The following is an 18,227-nucleotide window of genomic DNA, read 5'->3' on the forward strand; positions in this document are numbered from 1 at the left end:
TCGTGCACCTGTGTCTAGAAGTAAAACTCACAGGCTGTGTCCACAGAATGCATGGATAGAGAGAGGAAGAGCCAGGGAGGGTCCCGTCCCCTGACCCCGAGGGTGGTGGAAGAGACCCCGTGCGAGCGCTGTATCACGGGGAGTGGGGGGGGAAGGCCGGGTGGGGGAGTTGTGGAGTAGCTGGCTGGAGTAGCCAGATGAAACATGAGATGGCCAGACAGGCAGCGAGTCGGGCCCGGCCGGGTGGTGTCTGTGTCTGAGGCCCTACCTGTGTGCTTGTCCCCCAGGAACCACGGTGCCAGCGCTGCTGAACAGCACGTCCAACCAGCTCTACCTGCACTTCCAGTCTGACATCAGTGTGGCCGCCGCTGGCTTCCATCTGGAATACAAAAGTAAGGCCCCCATGGCTGCTCCCGCCCCCCCCTCCCCGCTGCTGTGCTCAGCCATTTTCTTAAAGGAACTGTGAAGGTGTGCTCTTTGTAGGGGTGAAATCTCACAGATTAATGAGGTGGTGTTAAACTTCACAAATGAATGAGGAGGTAGAAGTTATTATCTCAAATAATTAAACAAAACAGTGGCTGTAATTGCAGGCTTTGGGTGTTAAAAATAAACACAGAAGCTGGCCATTTGTCATATTGCCACTTTCTCAGGGATGAGGAACAATATTCTTATTAGCATCCAAAAACAGAAAATTCCTAATATCCATCTAGGTTACATAAGCCTTGTTTCCATTTCTTGTCTTAGGAAGTAAGAGCTCACCCAACACGGCCTCTCCCCGGCCATGCGTGTGTGTGACTCATCTTAATTAGAAGAAGGCTCTGCAGAGGAGACTGTAACCTTTTAAAACTGGTTGTGAGACTGAGTTAATAGTCTGATAAATGGGAGGACACAAGTCAAATGCACACATCTTGGTGTTAGGCTACGCAGGTAACCCTTGTAAGCGCGGAGCAAGGGTTTTCAGTGGGTGCAGCAGCTGATTCGGACATGTTTGCCAGCACCAAACAGCTGCGTGCCACCATTCAGAGCCTCTAATAAGCAGTTGCAAATGAGCAGATACGTGGATCGGCCCGTAAGAGGTGACCCTGTGAATTGAGATAATAAACACTGCGGGGATGTAATGTAGGCTTGCTTTGAAAGGCCAGATTTCCAGCTGCTGATAAAAAAGCAGACGCAGAGACTGGGTGAAGGGGCCTCCCCGTTGCCAGCATGGGGCAGGTCCATTCCAGTTCACAGGAGAGGGATTATCTTCGTGGCAGCGGGCAGTGGGGCCACGCACACAGATGGAAACCCCTGCTTCCTTGACACGTTTTGTGAATGTTTGTCAGCAGAACATAAACCTCATGTGTGGCGGCGTACACAGATTCATTCATACTTCGGGCAGTGCTAACCCTGTCAACATTGTTTTGCCGCTGTGGCTTTTCACTTGCTCGTCATGGAGAGAGGCGCAGTGTGGACGCTGGTGATTGGGCACATTTATCTCTTACTCAGCTGAGCTTCAGCCTCATCAGTCGCATTGTTGACATTACGCTTTATTGCTAATCAATGTACTTCCCTCAAAGAGAGAAACATTTCAGTAAGGAACATGGAAGTGAACTCTGAGGAGCCCTGGCATGGTTTGGGAACACAAGGAGGTGTATAATTGCTTGTTACATTTAGATTTTATTCATCGGCACAGAGCGCTGGCTTTGCTACTGTTGCGGTTCTTTGGTACTAACACCCCTTTAGTCGTCCGTGCCCCTTGATTAACCGGAGGAAGCCAGGCCTCTGCTCTGTGTGCGCTAGGTTTCAAAATAGATATTAAAGGGCTGGGAAGGTGGCTCAGTGGTAGAGCGCTTGCCTTGCATGCCTGAGGCCCTGGGTTCGATTCCTCAGCACCACATAAGCAAAAAGAAAAAAGCGGGAAGTGGCGCTGTGGCTCAAGTGGTAGAGTGCTAGCCTTGAGCTGAAGAGCTGAGGGACAGCGCCCACGCCCAGAGTTCAGGCCCCATGACCGGACCCCCCCCCCAAATAAAATAGATATTAAAATAGTTGTACAAGTCACCTCCCCACAACCTGTATCACATTGAGTGAGAACTGCGGATTTAAGCTGCCAAAGGAGTTTTTAGTATGTTTAATCCAACTACTTATTAGGACATCTTGAAATATGAACTGCCAATCTGCAAATAGCTGAATTCCTGTTTCACTAAAACACGCACTTGTGAAGTAAGAGTGAGAACAACTGTCCGTGACCCACACGGTCCCCTACCCATGGCGGCCCTGCGCCAGCTGTCTGTGGGCAGGCTGGATCCTTGGGAGCAGCCGGTGGACACAGGCAGGTGTGGCGTGAGCACGGAGGAGGCGAGTTCTTTCCAGGAGCTCCTCTGCCCGGCTGTAGCTAAGGGGCCCTCACTCCTCAGCTCCTCTGCCCGGCTGTAGCTAAGGGGCCCTCACTCCTCAGCTCCTCTGCCCAGCTGTAGCTAAGGGGCCGTCACTCGTCAGCCGGCCCTGCAGTGTGTGAGGAGCTGAGGAGCTGTGTGTGCATGGAGATCCCGAGGCCTGGGGCCTGAGCAGAGACGGCTTCCCCACCCCGCAGCTCGGCACCTTCCGCTTTCCACCTGCAAGTGCAGCCCGGTGCTCTTCCTCCTGGCAGGAGTCACCTTCCACCGACATTCTCACTTCCCACAGCGATGGCGCCACAGCCCGTGTCCTGCTCACCTCCGTGCTTTTCTCTATTTCTGGCTTCTATTCTTCTCTGACTGTGAGGTGCCAGGGCTGCTGATGAGTGTGTGTGTGTGTACGTGTAGGTATGTGAGTGTGGTATTTGTGTGTTTGTGTGTATCTGTGTGTGTACATGTGTGTCTGTCAGATAGCCTGGTTTGGGTTTTCTGATGTTCTTTGTATCTATTGTTTGACATTTTAAAATTAGTTATAAAAATGTTTTCGGATGGGGGCATATGCCTGTAATTTGAGCATTGTGGAGGCTGAGAATTATCAGTTCAAGGCCAGCCTGGGCCTCGTGATGAGTTGTAAGTTAGCTTCATCTACACAGCAAAATGCTGTTCCAAGGGGGAAAAGACATGATTGTTCAAAGTATGTGTTTTACGCATTTTCCCCCTGATTTTCCTGAGACTCCAGCTGCATGTATGTTGGAGTATTTGATATCACTTCTCAGTTCTTATAGGTCTAATTCTGCATTTGCTTTCTTTGTATTTGCTGGTCATCAAATAATTTCCTTTTCATATGCCTTCCGTCTTTCCAAAACGGATCCATTCTGCCAGTGGTAAGCTCATGACATAATTTCTCCCTCCACTTTTCCACTTGGCTTTTTCTTACTGCTACCATCTCCGAGGTAATCGGCCCGCCACTGCAGGCACGTCAGCCCTCTGCTCCACTGGATTCTTGCGTGGACTTTTCAGTTATTTTGGCATTTCTGTGTACTATGTGCAGACTGTGAGTTTGGTTCTGCGCGTTGCTGTTTCTGTGCCTAGGACTGTTATTCCCTGCTTGTCCGTGAAAGGCAGGCAGCAGGGGTGGAACGGTGGAGACCATAGCTGACACTGTTCACCTCGAGGCTGGACACGTATCCTTTGTAAGCCTGTCGCTCTGAATGGGGCAGGAGCCTAGCATGGCTGTGGTTCTGTGGTTGCCATGGTTACTGAGCATCACGGGCTTCAGGCCCTGGAGCTGAGCTACCCTGGCCCCCCGGCTCTGGCTGGGAACTGAGTGTTAGGACTCCGTCTGCAGCCTTGGCTTTCCCTGGACACTTGGTATAAAGAGATGATCTGTGTGCTCATCCCCAGAGGGACCAGCGCGGCTCTGAATGTAGCCCACACTTCAGTTGGAAGGCCTGGGCAGGGTCACCCCAGCCTGGTCACCCCGATGAGCTCTCAGTCTGTAAGTTTTCTTACCCCTCTGCCTCCCTCCCAGTGATGTGGGCAAGTGGACTTCCCACCTGGCAGGGACAAGGAGCAGGCAGACGCCGCTCAGTTCATGCCGGCCCCCAGCAGGCCTCCTGTCTCCCATGCAGACCTGGGTGGCCCCACAGACAGGCCTTGCTTGTCTCCAGCGACGTAGGACAGAGTTGCTTGTCTCCAGTGATGTAGGACAGGAGTTGCTTGTCTCCAGTGATGTAGGACAGGAGTTGCTTGTCTCCAGCGACATAGGACTTGTGTTCCTAGGAACAAAGGTCCAAGGACATGAATGGTGGTTTGTGCCCTGCTCTGCCCACGCTCCAGACTGGGGACAGCCGTGTCCCAGCCCTCACTGGAGGTGCAGGGGGAGGCGCCCTTCGGCCTGGGCCACTAGAGTGCTGTTTTCCGCGGGGCCTCTGGGGCATGGCCAGTGCTCCCAGGTGCGACCCATCCCGCGCTCTGCCCCGCGCTCCGCCCGCACAGCCTGCCGTCCACCTCTCCCTCAGAACGCAGGTCACGGGAGCACTGGAAGCGCGGTCCCCGATGGAGCCGGGAAAGTGATGATTTTCTAGCGGAGCGTGTTCTCCTCATTGGACAGGTAGGGATATTTCAGTTTTGTAGATTTCCACCTCCCCAGTGGATGAGACTTTTAAATTGCTCTAGTTCAAGGGTTTGTAGTAATGCGGGGGTTTAAAGATTGCTCTAGTAGTTTTTTAAAATTACTCCTGGGTTTTTAGGGATTTTTAAATCATTCTAGTTGAAGGATAGTTAGATGAATGCTAAAAATACTTTTAAAGTTATTCATAGATAAGTCTTTCTCCAGTGTTTGTTTTTTAAATGAAATTGTCTATCAATCATCTGTCTGTCTAATTCACAACTACCTTTTAAATAGGGATATAAGTGTTACCATCACATTAAAAACCTCAGAGATATAGACGAAGCTGGATGGAGTCGCATTTACATCACACGTGAGCTGCTGCAAGGAGATCCTATCTGAAGGAGAATCTCTCGCTTATTAGAGGCTGCTCACGATAGCATCTGTTTGTGTTGACTTTACCGTTCACCATGCCCGGGCTGGACGCCGGCTCTGGAGTAAGCCATATACTTTCCGGCAGCCTCTGTCTGACTACCACAGATGCCTGACCTGGGCCGGAGGTGCCCACCCGGCCTCAGAGCAGGGCCGATGCCCTGTGCCTGGAGCCTCCGTTTCCCTGCCTCACCCCAGACGGCCCCCCGCCTCTCCTTTCTACTTTTTCGTACTGTACCATGGGGTTTATGGTGAGTTTCCACAGCTCTGATCTTCTCGTATCACATCCTCTGGTCACACCTCACCAGCCTTTTGTCAAGTTTCCGGATGCCATAAACTAAAATTGAATTGAGATCTATTATAATTTTAAACCATTTTAGCATATTTTAATGCTCAACACACTACTTTTCTTCTTCTTTTCTATGTCTGTATCCTGGGCCTTGAACTCAAGTCTTTGTGTGTGCTATGCCAGGAGTTCTACCGCATGAGCCATGCCTCCAGTTCTGACTTTTTGCTGGCCAACTGGCAAAATAAGCCTGTGAAGGCTTTGTCTGCCCAGGCTGGGTTCAAACCCAAACTCAGCCTCCTGAGTTGTTCTGGTTAGACACAGGAATCACCAGCTCATTTTTATTAGTTAGAAGACTTAACTATTATGAAATAAATACCAATATGTACCATTTTACTTTATTGATATGCTTTTATTTTCTGTGATTATTAATTTGTCATGAAATAGTATTCGTTTTTCAAGTGTAAGTTTAAAACATACATGAATAACATATATACATATATATGATTTTGCTAGATATAGGGTGGAAAATTATCTCATAAGTTAATAATGCCTTGATCAAAAGATAGTCAAAACAGAAAAATAAGACTTTCTAGATTTTAAGAATGGATAACTTTCATTGTCTTAAAGTATCTTGGGCAACTCAAAATTTAAAAATAAGGGGGAAACTATAAATGTGGTAGCCACACAAGCAAAAAAAAGCAAATTGGGTTTATTTGCCTAATTCTCAGATATAATAATTCATTCAGAGGGGGTCATCCCCTTGCTGTGTACCCTGATAGGTTCTTACAGTCTACCAGGGATGAACTTCAAAAATGTTTTTTATGTTTGGAAATGCGGTCTCTTCCTGATGGTCACGTATGTCTGGCCTGACCCCGGGCCCATGCTCCCTGGGGGCGTTAGTTTCTGTGGGTGGCCTGGGGGTGGCTGACCACAGGACACTGGTGTGAACCTGCCTTCCAAGCTCTCGTTTTCCTTTGCTTCCATTCTGTGTCCCTGGTGCATTCATCTCACAACAGACACAGAGACGTAGTGTCTAAATGAGGAGATATGAATTCTGAAAAGTGTTTTGAGTCTTTTTAATTAAAAAAAAAAAAACCATACTGAACATGCCCCCGTCCCCCCACCACAGTTACAGAAACGGAATGTGTATAGCTTGCATTAGCCCTGTGATGGCGGTAATCCTTTTAAACACACGTCAATTATTAAGGTGGCTTCAGTGACATATGAGTCTTACTTTCATAATATTAATGAGGTCTCAACTCCAACAGTGGGACTGAGTAAGCCCCCAGGGAGCAACCGCCGGGTGACCTCTGTGCTCGGTGCCCTGGGGCCAGCAAACCAGGACATGTCCAGTGATACGGTCAGCTGATCTCAGTCTCTTCCGGAGCACTCCTGTATCTGCAGTCATCGTTAACAGAGCCCTAAGTCTTGAAATATTTTCATTTTCAAAAAAGCCCCCAAGATGTTCTTTTACTGCTGTAGTCTGGCAAGCCAACACTGCATCCTTCTGTCCCACCCAGGACGCGTTCAGAGACAGCAGTGGATACTCCTGCATGGCCCCCAGCCCCTCACCCGTCCTTCAGTAAGGGAAGGGGCGAGGCCAGGGGAGGGGCCGTTGAAGAGGTGCACAGATCAAGGTGCACTGTGTCCCCATACCGCTTTGGTCAATGACACCTCCCTTGCACAACCCCATGAAGACCATTTTAAAAAGTAACTTAAAAGAAAGTTCTAAATCAAACCAACACAAGGCAGGGGCCGTCGGCCGTTCCAGCAGAGTAAGGCTCGGAACTTGTTTGGCTGCTTTTCAAATGTAAAAACTAACCTTGGTGGTCCATGTGTTGTTGTGCAGTTGATCTGCCCATTGGTTGAATACGCGTATGTGAGTGTGTGAGAGTGTGTGTGATTGTGTAAGTGTGTGTGAGTGTGAGAGTGTGTGTGAGTGTGTGAATGTGTGTGTGAGTATGAGTGTGTGTGTGTGAGTGAGAGTATGTGAGAGTGTGTGTGTGGGTGAGTGAGTGTGAGAGTGTGTGTGAATGTATGTGTGTGAGTGTGTGAGAGTATGAGAGTGTGTGTGAGTGTGTGTGTGATTGTGTGTGTAAGTGTGTGTGAGTGTGAGAGTGTATGTATGTGTGTGTGAGTGTGTGTGAGTATGAGTGTGTATGTGAGAGTATGTGAGAGTGTGTGAGTGTGGGTGAGTGAGTGTGTGAGAGTGTGTGTGATTGTGTGTGTAAGTGTGAGAGTGTGTGTGTGAATGTGTGTGTGAGTGTGTGAGAGTATGTGAGATTGTGTGTGTGATTGTGTGTGTGATTGTGCGTGAGTGTGTGTATGTGAGTGTGAGTGTGAGTGTGTGAGAGTGCGTGACTGTGTGAGTGTGTGTTTGTGGGTGAGTGTGAGTGTGAGTGTGTGAGTGTGTGTGGGTGTGAGTGTATGAGTGTGTGTGAGTGTGAGTGTGTGTGTTTGTGAGTGTGTGAGAGTGTATGTGTGTGTGAGTGTGTGAGAGTGTATGTGTGTGTGAGTGTGTGAGAGTGTATGTGTGTGTGAGTGTGTGAGTGTGTGTGAATGTGAGTGAGTGTGTGAGTGTGTGAGAGAGAATGTATGTGTGTGTGAGTGTAAGTGTGTGAGTGAGTGTGAGTGAGTGTGAGAGTGTGTGAGTGTGTGAGTGTGAGTGAGTGTGAGTGAATGTGAGTGAGAGTGTGTGAGTGTAAGTGTGTGTGTGTGAGTGAGTAAGTGTGTGAGTGTGAGTACGCGAGTGTGTGTGTGTTCTGAGTTTGCCTCTGTGAGCTTTTCTGTGTATCGCCACTCGCTCTGCTTCTTTCTCTTCTTGGTCACTACATTTCCCTTGTAGCGCCTTCCAGGCAGAAAACAGTGCTGTCTTCCTTCTGAAGTTTAACAACTGTGCACCTCCATCAGCAGAGCTGAGGGAAGTGCCAAGGTGGAAACTACCACCCAACTGGTGATAGGTCAGAATATCTGCAAAGAGCCTGTGTGCCTTGCTCGGTGTTGGATGAAAATTGTACATTTATCGTGTGTGTTAAAATCATTTTCATCTATGAGACTGGAGTGGTGCCTGGTCTGATTTTGCCTAAGGGATTTAGAAGAACCGCTGTGAAGAATTCTGACACTTCCTGCAGTGGTGGGCTTCCCACCCTCCCTGCGCTCCCCACGCCCCCCACGCCCCCAAGCCCCCCCACTCTCCCCGTGCTCCCTGCACCCCCTGTACTCCCCACGCCCTCCACGCCCCCTGCACCCCCCAAGACCCCACACCCCCTGCGTCCCCCACGCCCTCCACGCCCCCTGCACCCCCCAAGTCCCCCACACCCCCTGCATCCCCCATGCCCTCCACACCCCCTGCGCCCCCTGTGTCACCCAAGTCCCCCATGCCCTCCACGCCCCCCGCGCCCCCCACGCCCCCCGCACCCCCCCACTCTCCCCACGCCCCCCACGCCTGGCCCGTGTAGGTCAGGCCATTAAGCTGTACTTTTGCTCAAATTAGGACACCCGTCCTTCCAGTGGCTTTGTTTCACCTTCTTTGCTTTCCTGGTCAGATTCATGGACTTTAAAAACTTATCTTTCAGTATTTACGTCTACTTACCATTTCATACATCAGCCTATTTGAAGATGTCCAGCTTTGAACCTCAGGAGAAAACAGAGCATGGCGGTGTGCAGTGTGCAGTACACCCACTGCGCCCACCCCCATGCCCACCGGGCTCTGCTCTTGCCCTCGGCAGTGGCTCCCGGCCTTCCAACCTCCACAAACTGCCTTCTCCGCTCCCCACATCCACCCCTCACCTGGAAATCCAGGGCTTCATGAACCACATTTAAAGAAACATAACATTTGAGGACATAATGATTTCATAAGGCTGGAAATCTTTGCTTTCCAAAGGTTTGCTCACGCCTGCCATCCTGGCTACCCCAGAGGCTGAGATTGAGGTTCAAAGCCAGCCCATGCAGGAAGTCTGTGATATTCTTATCTCCAGTGAATCAGTGAAGAAGGTGGAAGTAGAGCTGCAGCTCAAGTGGTAGAGCCAGTCTTGAGTGAAAGGGTAAGAGACCGTGTCCAGGCCCAGAGTTCAAACTCCAGCTCCAGCACACACGTACACACACACACACACACACACACACACACACACACACACACACACACACACACACACACACACACACACGGGTTCATAATTCTTGGCCCTGCTGCTTCTCCTGTTATTTCAGTTCCACTTTCAAATGAACTTGGTTCTCTTTAAACACTTCTTTTTAGGAAAGTTGTTTTGCTAATAAGGTAGACATTTACTCTTCCCTGATACTTCTGCTTCAAATGTCAGGTTGTACAACTACTTTATATCCAGTCTTCTTTTCTTGTGTAACCTTGTATGGCCTTGAACCTATGATCCGCTTGTTTCCCTGCATCCAGAGTGCTGGACTCACAGGTGTGCATGACCATGCCTGGCTCCGTCCGTCGTTAAAGCAGTTCCTTTGATCTCTGCACGTGTTCTCGCGGTCTGTGCTGGTGTCAAGATGAATAGGGAGCCGTTTGCTCCGCGCTCTGTCCCTTCTGTGCCACAGTTCCTCTAACAGGAGGTAGTCTTCCAGTCTCCGAAAGCATCACATGGTGCCACTTGGCACAAAACGGAGATTTGTTAAAGAACATTCTCATTCATTCTGTAAAGAAGGATACATGGCCCAGGACTGGTGGCTCATGCCTGAAATCCCATGACAAAGACCTGAAGAGGACAATTTGAGGCCAGTCATAGCGAAAAGTTAGCAAGACTGCCCCTCCACAAATACGACGTGGGTGGGGAGGAATCTGCAGTCACAGTGAGGTCGGTGTCCACAGGGATGCAGACATAGCTCAGGATGGTCCCAGGCAGAACAGAGCATCCTAACTCAGACATAACCTACAGTGTCCAAAAGGGCTGCCATCTACCAAACACAAGGGCCTGGGCTCAAATCCCAGTGCTACCATAATCACGATGATAATGGCAGTTAAGAATGCAGGCAGGGAGCCAACTTAACTGCTGTCTGTTTCCGGTTTTCTGGTCTCGGAACGCACGCATGAGCTGACCTCCCTCACCTCCTGCTCCCTGTGACCGCCCTTTCACCTCTCCCCAGCTCCCTCAGGTCCACCTTCTGTCTGCCTTTGCCAGCCCTTAAACCACAGGCATGGAGCCCGCCCAGTGCCCCATTCTCAGTGTAGACGTCCTTCCTTGCTGTACCTCTTCACTTAGTTACTGAATGGACGAAGTCACCATCACATGACAGTGCTAAGACTCGTGCCCAGAAATACCGTGTCTTCATAATCTCACTGTATAATGTCTGCAAGCTCCATGACCACGTGGAGGAGGGAGGAGGGAGGATGGAAGGAAGGGAGGGAAGGAAGGAGGGAGGGAGGATGGAAGGAAGGGAGGGAAGGAAGGAAGGAAGGGAGGAAAGGAAGGAAGGAAGGAGGGAGGAAGGGAGGGAGGGAAGGAAGGAAGGAGGAAGAAAGGAAGGGAGGGAAGGAAGGAGGGAGGAAGGGAGGAAGGGAGGGAGGGAGGGAAGGAAGGAGGGAGGAAGGGAGGGAGGGAGGGAGGGAAGGAAGGGAGGAAGGAAGGAAGGAGGGAGGGAGGAAGGGAGAGAGGGAGGGAAGGAAGGAAGGAGGGAGGAAGGAAGGGAGGGAGGGAAGGAAGGAAGGAGGGAGGAAGGAAGGGAGGGAGGGAAGGAAGGAAGGAGGGAGGAAGGGAAGGAGGGAGGGAAGGAGGGAGGGAGGAAGAAAGGATGGAGGAAAGGAGGGAGGGAAGGAAGGATGGAGGAAAGGAGGGAGGGAGGAAGGGAGGGAGGGAGGAAAGGAGGGAGGGAGGGAGGAAGGGAGGGAGGGAAGAGAGGAAGGGAGGGAGGGAGGAAGGAAGGAATTGAAGGAGGAAGGAAGGAAGGGAGGAAGAGAGGAAGGAAGGGAGGGAGGAAGGAAGGGAGGGAGGAAGGAAGGGAGGGAGGGAGGAAGGGAGGGAGGGAGGGAGGAAGGGAGGGAGGGAGGGAGGAAGGGAGGGAGGAAAGGAGGAAGAGAGGGAGGGAGGTACGGGAGCAGGCTTCCTTCTAACATTTCAAATACCTTGGTCTCCGTCGATCTGCTTCCTGAATACAACCACATTATACATTAACCAGTGTGAAGTTTGTCGTTTGTACTTCAGAAAATATGCTATGATTTTGGTGGCGATCAATATAAATGCAAGTTATAGTTTTCAGAGGATGAATTGGATTTAGACAGAATTTGAGGAAGGAGAAAATGAAAATAAGTACACAATAACCACCTATAAATTAACGAACAATAAAAGTAGAATAAATGAGTAAAATACATTGTATTACATGTGTTTAAATGAGAGACTTAAATCACTGGGGTTTTATTCTGAATCCTTTATCATACATTTTAAATTTCAAAGTATTTTCTCTCTGCATTTTGGATACTTTTTGTCATTAATATTCTTTATTCTTTGTTCTATCCAGTCATTTGAAGTATCCTAAAATAATGTTAATAATGTCACCATAAGTTAGAGTTTTAGTGAACTAAATTGTGGTTAGAAATTTTGTGTTCAGAACATTTTAAAGTAGATGCTTTCAGACTGAAATAAGAAACTAAATGTTCAAAGCAGATGATATTACTGATCTTCAGTGGGAAAAAAATAACCAGGGAATTTAAATGTAGTTGTAATCCATATCCTAAGGTTACAAAAAGAGATTTCAGGCTTACTCGAATGTGACAAGTTGCAGGCTTACACGATCATATTTTCTCATATTTAGAAGTTTTATTTTCAGTGAAAAGCCCTGAGTGGGCTTTTTATTCCTGCTGGGAATAAAGCGTACTAAGGCTTAATGCAAGTGGTGTTTTACAGTTTAAGGAAAGACAATCATTGAGGGGAAAGTTGAAAACTTTGTAGTAAATCTCTGCACTTCTTGGGTGGCAGAAATGTCACCTGGCCCGTCCCTCCACCCCAGCCCGGACAGAAGTCACACCAGAGTGTGCACTGCCCGGCGCGCTTGAGCACATTAGCAAGTACATAAGTTAGGTTGGCACAGCTGCACACTCACCAAGCACACTTACATACCAGCCCACAGAAGTTTGGACCTTTGGACATTTTACATTTTCTCTCTATAATATATCATAACTGTGTAGCTTTTCACGAAAGCGGTATGTATTAAACAACAGAGTTTATTTAGGTTGAGTTCTAATAGGATTTGACACAGTCCTTCTTGATCAGTGATTTTCTTAAGTGGAGAGAGCTCTGCTCCAGGAAGGTACCGATTATAGCTTTGCATCAGGAATTTTGATCCCTTTGGCCTAAGATCATTGGCCTGAGAACAATGGGAAGTTGTCTTCTCTAAGAGACCAAGAAAAAGAGACAGAGAGACAAGGGTACAGCATGTCTGTTCTCACTGCATTTTCATGGAAAGAACACTTCAATTCTTTCATGAAGTCTGCTACATGCGTGCAGAAAGCGGGCAGGCCCTGGTCTCAGGAAGGCTCACATACCCCTGGCAACATGGCTTTCCGGCACGATCGTGTCAGTGGTATTTGCTTTGGAACAGAAACAATATTTTGCACCAAATGTGAAAGTGGCAACGTTTGTTACTTGAAGGAAAATGGTGATTTTCTGCATGGGGGAAGTGGAGTAGTGTCTACGCACCGGCTCGGACCCTGGCCGAGCACCTCGGCCTTTTGGTAGAGTAGCAGAAAAAGCGGGCGCTGAGGTCTGTATTTCCCTGTGAGCCTGGAGGGAATCGTGTTGCCCATGTGAGGCCGTGTATGTCTCTGCTCTTCCCTAGCCGTGGGGCTCACTGCGTGCCAAGAGCCAACCCTGCCCAGCAATGGCATCAAGATTGGAGACCGCTACATGGTGAACGACGTGCTGTCCTTCCAGTGTGAGCCTGGCTACACTCTGCAGGTATCTGTCCCGCTGTCCTCGGTGCGGAGAAGGTGGGGCACCAGGCCCTGGATGGTCCCCCCCCCTGCCCCGGGCTGGCCCTAGAGAGCCCGTGGGTTTGCCAGTCCTGCCCAGGCCCCACCCAAAAGAGCTGCCAAGGCACAGAGCCAGGCACCTGCTTTTCACAGTGGCTTAAACGTGTATTCTTCCGGTGGGTCTGCAGAGCAGGTTCGGAGGAGCGCGGGGGCTGGAGACACAGTGGCCGTGGCCGGTGGTCTGTCAGTCTCTCCCTGGGCCCTGGCCTCTCACTGCTGCAGAGCTCTGTGCCAGTCCCACTCTGCACGCTCAGTGTCACCATTAGACGCCCACGCAGGCCGGGCACGTGGGACAGGCGACGAGTGCACAGAATCCTCAAGAAACAGGAGGCGGAAATTTACAACACGCTTGTTATGCGTTTGTATATAAATTACACACAATTCTTATAAATACTTTACACACCTGGGGAACCACTCTCTGTGACCCGTTATTCTGTATCTGTTTGCTTCTCAATCCCGCCGTAGTCTCTGTCGCTTGGTGGTTTAACCTTGTGCTTTCCGAAGCCCAGGGCCTGGCTCTGCTCCTGATGGCCCGACCCTTCAGTGAATTCAGACCGCAGGGCATGCGTTTGCTGTGTGTGTGTGCGTGCGTGCGTTTGAACGTGGATGCTGGGAGCCCCTGGAAGGAAGGCGTTTCCTTTACCTGCGCCGCAGCCGCCTTCGAGGAGGCGCTCGGCCAGCGTGGGGCGGGCAGTGCCCTGGCAATGCTGGGGCCGTGCAAGGTCTGCAGCAGGGCAAGTCCTGGGGCAGAGGGGGGTGAGAGCCCCGCAGACGGCCTCAGGCACCAGTGCCAGGCAGCACCACAGGCTCCCGGTGACCACAAGCGTCTGGGGAAAACCTGGGGGCTGCTGCGGCTGTGATCGATGGTACGGCGAGCGTGCAGTTCTGACGGCGGCATAGAGACTGCTCTCAGCATTACATACAACGTGCTACAGCAACCTTGTCTTCTTAGAAAGACAGTCAAGGCTGTGTTTTTTAGTGATAGAGGATGTTTTTCTAGGTGCCTCATTAATAATCAGTAGTACCAATAGATTTTTCAAGTTGCTGATATTTTTACATTGATGATTAAAATTTAAAATGACAATGGAGCACATTCTCACACACGTTTCTTCTGTACTCTGTACTAACGCAAGTTCTATTTCGCTTTTCTCTTAAACAGGGCCGTTCGCACATCTCTTGTATGCCGGGGACCGTCCGTCGGTGGAACTACCCCTCGCCCCTATGCATTGGTAGGCCATGCGCTCAGAAACCGCTCCCTGTAGCACCGGCCAAGCAGGACTCCTCTACTCGGGTTTCAAACGGCACACTTGTGCCTATCCTGCAGAGCCTGTGTTATGTGAGGGCTGAGCGTAGGGGCACCCACCTGTGGTCCCAGATGAAAGTAGGAGTCACAGGTCTGAAGCTGGCGGAGAAAAAGCAGGAGAATCTGCCTAAAAACAATTCAAACAGACCAAAAGCAAAGGGAGCGGCGTGAGCCTCAGGCAGAGGAGCACCTGCCCAGGGCGCGTCAGACCCTCAGCTCAATCCCTGGTGCTGAGCAGGGCGGGGAGGAGGGTGGGGAGGGAAGGATTGTAAAGAAAGAAAGGAAGGAGGGAAAGAGACAAAGGAAGAAGCGCTGTCACTGGTTCTCCAGCATTTCCCCCTGCACAGAGATACACCGGCCTTCGTGTGGTCCGGGCCCCTCGGCCCAGCGGCCCTCCCGCGGCCTCTGTCCTTCCTTTGCCTCAAAGCCGGCTGTTCATTGTCCAGGAAGCCATTCCCTGGGCCTCCACCCCCCAGGCCTCCATTCACCAGCTGCCATGGTGAACGCCTGTCTTCAGGCAAAACAGATTCGCCCTGCTCGACGCGTTCTGGGCGACTTGATTTTCACCCGTTTCCTCACACATGAAGCATGTGCCGTGGTCCTTCCTCACACATGAAGCATGAGCACCCCATTTGCTTCCACAGCTCGTGTTTTGCCTTACACGCGGGAGCCCTAGCACTTGGCACCTTGGAGTCGATGGACTCTGTCAGAGGAGGTCACACTGCTTGCTCTGCATTATGCAAAAGAGTGTTTAACTTGAAAAGCCAACTTCGTCCAGTTTAATTCCCCTTTGGCTTTGATTCATGCCCTATAGTTAATGGCAGGCCAATTCTGCCGTTCTTCCCTGGGGACTCACGCGTGCCCACAGCAAAGCTCAGATGCTGATGGCAGACGTGGGCAGGCTGGGATTTAAGAGGAACCTGACAGAGGAGATGTAGGAGTGGGAACCCGTGGGGAGATCCTGTTTCACATTCTGAGTCCTGGACACAGAATGTCCTAATTCCTTATAATCCCAGTGATCACGGAGACAAAGCACATAAGCCACTTCCAGAGGCCCAGGCGTCCCACGCTGATCTCGGAGCTTAACCAAGCTCACGGTCATGAATGTCGCAAAAAGCCCTTCTCGGCGACGAGAGCCTCGTTAAACCGGGTGGGAAGTCGCTTCATGGCCTCCTCCAGGCACAGCACCATGTGCAACATGGTTCAAAGGGGAGGAGACTGCAATTTCAGCAGCTGCCCAGGCGCAGCGCCACGCGCAACATGGTTCAAAGGGGAGGAGACTGCGATTTCAGCAGCTGCCCAGGACAAACGCTGGAGTGCCCGTTCTCCAGCCTCTCTCTCATTCTTGATGAAATCCGTCATTTCTGGTTGTGTTCCTGTGTCCAGAGGGAACCTAGACGTAGGGGCAGAGCACGTGAGCAGCCAAGACCAGGGTGGGAGTTGTCTGCACAGCACAGAATCTCCTTCCCAAATGGGAAAGCCCTGGGCGCTGGTGGGCACAGGGCGCTGGTGGACACAGGGTGCTGGTGGGCACAGGGCATTGGTGGGCACAGGGCATTGGTGGGCACAGGGCGCTGGTGGGCACAGGGTGCTGGTGGGCACAGGGCATTGGTGGGCACAGGGCATTGGTGGGCACAGGGCGCTGGTGGGCACAGGGTGCTGGTGGGCACAGGGCATTGGTGGGCACAGGGCATTGGTGGGCATTGGTGGGCACAGGGTGCTGGTGGGCACAGGGCATTGGTGGGCACAGGGCATTGGTGGGCATTGGTGGGCACAGGGTGCTGGTGGGCACAGGGTGCTGGTGGACACAGGGTGCTGGTGGGCACAGGGCACTGGTGGGCACAGGGTGCTGGTGGGCACAGGGCATTGGTGGGCACAGAGTGCTGGTGGACACAGGGCGCTGGTGGGCACAGGGCATTGGTGGGCACAGAGTGCTGGTGAACACAGGGTGCTGGTGGGCACAGGATACTAGTAGGCACAGGGCGCTGGTGAACACAGGGCGCTGGTGGGCACAGGGTGCTGGTGGGCACAGGACACTAGTAGGCACAGGGCGCTGGTGAACACAGGGCGCTGTGAGCACAGGCTGCTGGTGGGCGCTGGGCTGGGTGGAATAGGAATGGCTGGGCAGGACTCTAGGCTCATTTCCTCATCACTTCAGGCTTGGCTTCCTGATTTTCCAGGTGGGCGTTTTCAGGGGCTGTGGTGCTAGCCTTTCAGGAGCTGTGGGGTACAGTGATGAGTAACCAGCCTTTCGGGGTCTGGGGTACAGTGATGGGTAACCAGCCTTTTGGGGTCTGGGGTGTAGTGATGGGGTAATGCCCAGCCTTTTGGGGTCTGGGGTGCAGTGATGGGTAACCAGCCTTTTGGGGTCTGGGGTGTAGTGATGGGGTAACCAGCCTTTCGGGGTCTGGGGTGTAGTGATGGGGTAATGCCCAGCCTTTCGGGGTCTGGGGTGTAGTGATGGGGTAATGCCCAGCCTTTCGGGGTCTGGGGTGTAGTGATGGGGTAATGCCCAGCCTTTCGGGGTCTGGGGTGTAGTGATGGGGTAATGCCCAGCCTTTTGGGGTCTGGGGTGTAGTGATGGGGTAATGCCCAGCCTTTTGGGGTCTGGGGTGTAGTGATGGGGTAATGCCCAGCCTTTTGGGGTCTGGGGTGTAGTGATGGGGTAATGCCCAGCCTTTTGGGGTCTGGGGTGTAGTGATGGGGTAATGCCCAGCCTTTCGGGGTCTGGGGTGCAGTGATGGAGTAATGCCCAGCCCTTCGGGGTCTGGGGTGTAGTGATGGGGTAATGCCCAGCCTTTTGGGGTCTGGGGTGTAGTGATGGGGTAACCAGCCTTTCGGGGTCTGGGGTGCAGTGATGGGGTAACCAGCCTTTCGGGGTCTGGGGTGTAGTGATGGGGTAATGCCCAGCCTTTTGGGGTCTGGGGTATAGTGATGGGGTAATGCCCAGCCTTTCGGGGTCTGGGGTGCAGTGATGGGGTAACCAGCCCTTCGGGGTCAGTGATGGGTGCACTTGTCTCTGCCCAGTACCAGGCTCAGTTAATTCGTGGCTTGGAGTAATCTGTACCACCTTCAATAGAGATACACTGAGGCCACCTTGATGCCTGACCAGAATACCTTCCCCAAACACACTGAGGCTCAGCTCAGGACAAATGGAGAAAAACGGCCGGTTCTCAGGCCAAGGGGAATGAAGGGCACTGGGTGGCCGAGCCGAGGGTCATGAAGGCCAGCTGCAGCTCGCTCGGCCCACTGGCTCTTCTGGACCATGGGGAAACAGGGCGCTGGGACGTGAATCCTAAGGGAATGCCGGACCCCGACAGCCTTTGTCTGCTTCACAGCCACCTGCGGGGGGACGCTGACCAAGCTGGGTGGAGTGATCCTGAGCCCCGGCTTTCCCGGAGCGTACCCCAACAACCTGGACTGCACCTGGAGGATATCCCTGCCTGCGGGCTACGGTGAGTGAGACGTGAGTGTATTACAAGTCCCACCTTGTCATTTCTGTCAGGCAGAGAATGACCCTGAGTTAGGAGCGTGCTGTGTCTGGGTGGCATGCTGTCTCTTCCATGGAAAGTGGATTGTAGACTTTGATAAAGCTTTGGCAGAGCAACTTGAAGGATGGGAAGGTATTTAGAAAATCAATCAGCCATGCAACTCTTCAAATTAAATTAGCTGGATGATGATAGAGTAGACCCAAGAAGTGCACAATTTGGCGTCACTAATCCAATTATCAACCT

At 51.5% G+C, this 18,227-nt stretch overlaps 1 protein-coding gene across 1 annotated transcript in view; it reads left to right on the forward strand.

Annotated features, from left to right (window-relative positions):
- Csmd1 (CUB and Sushi multiple domains 1) overlaps positions 1-18,227 on the forward strand; it is a 1,029,359-nt gene that overhangs the window by 913,179 nt on the left and 97,953 nt on the right. The window contains exons 37-40 of the mRNA XM_070015936.1: positions 288-392; positions 12,998-13,116; positions 14,350-14,419; positions 17,832-17,948. Of these exons, the coding sequence (XP_069872037.1) occupies positions 288-392; positions 12,998-13,116; positions 14,350-14,419; positions 17,832-17,948 (411 nt within the window). The remainder of the gene's footprint in view (positions 1-287; positions 393-12,997; positions 13,117-14,349; positions 14,420-17,831; positions 17,949-18,227) is intronic.

The sequence above is a fragment of the Dipodomys merriami genome, unplaced genomic scaffold, assembly GCF_024711535.1.
Source record: "Dipodomys merriami isolate MVZ:Mamm:240054 unplaced genomic scaffold, mDipMer1.0.p SCAF_12, whole genome shotgun sequence".
Classification (NCBI taxonomy): domain Eukaryota; kingdom Metazoa; phylum Chordata; class Mammalia; order Rodentia; family Heteromyidae; genus Dipodomys; species Dipodomys merriami.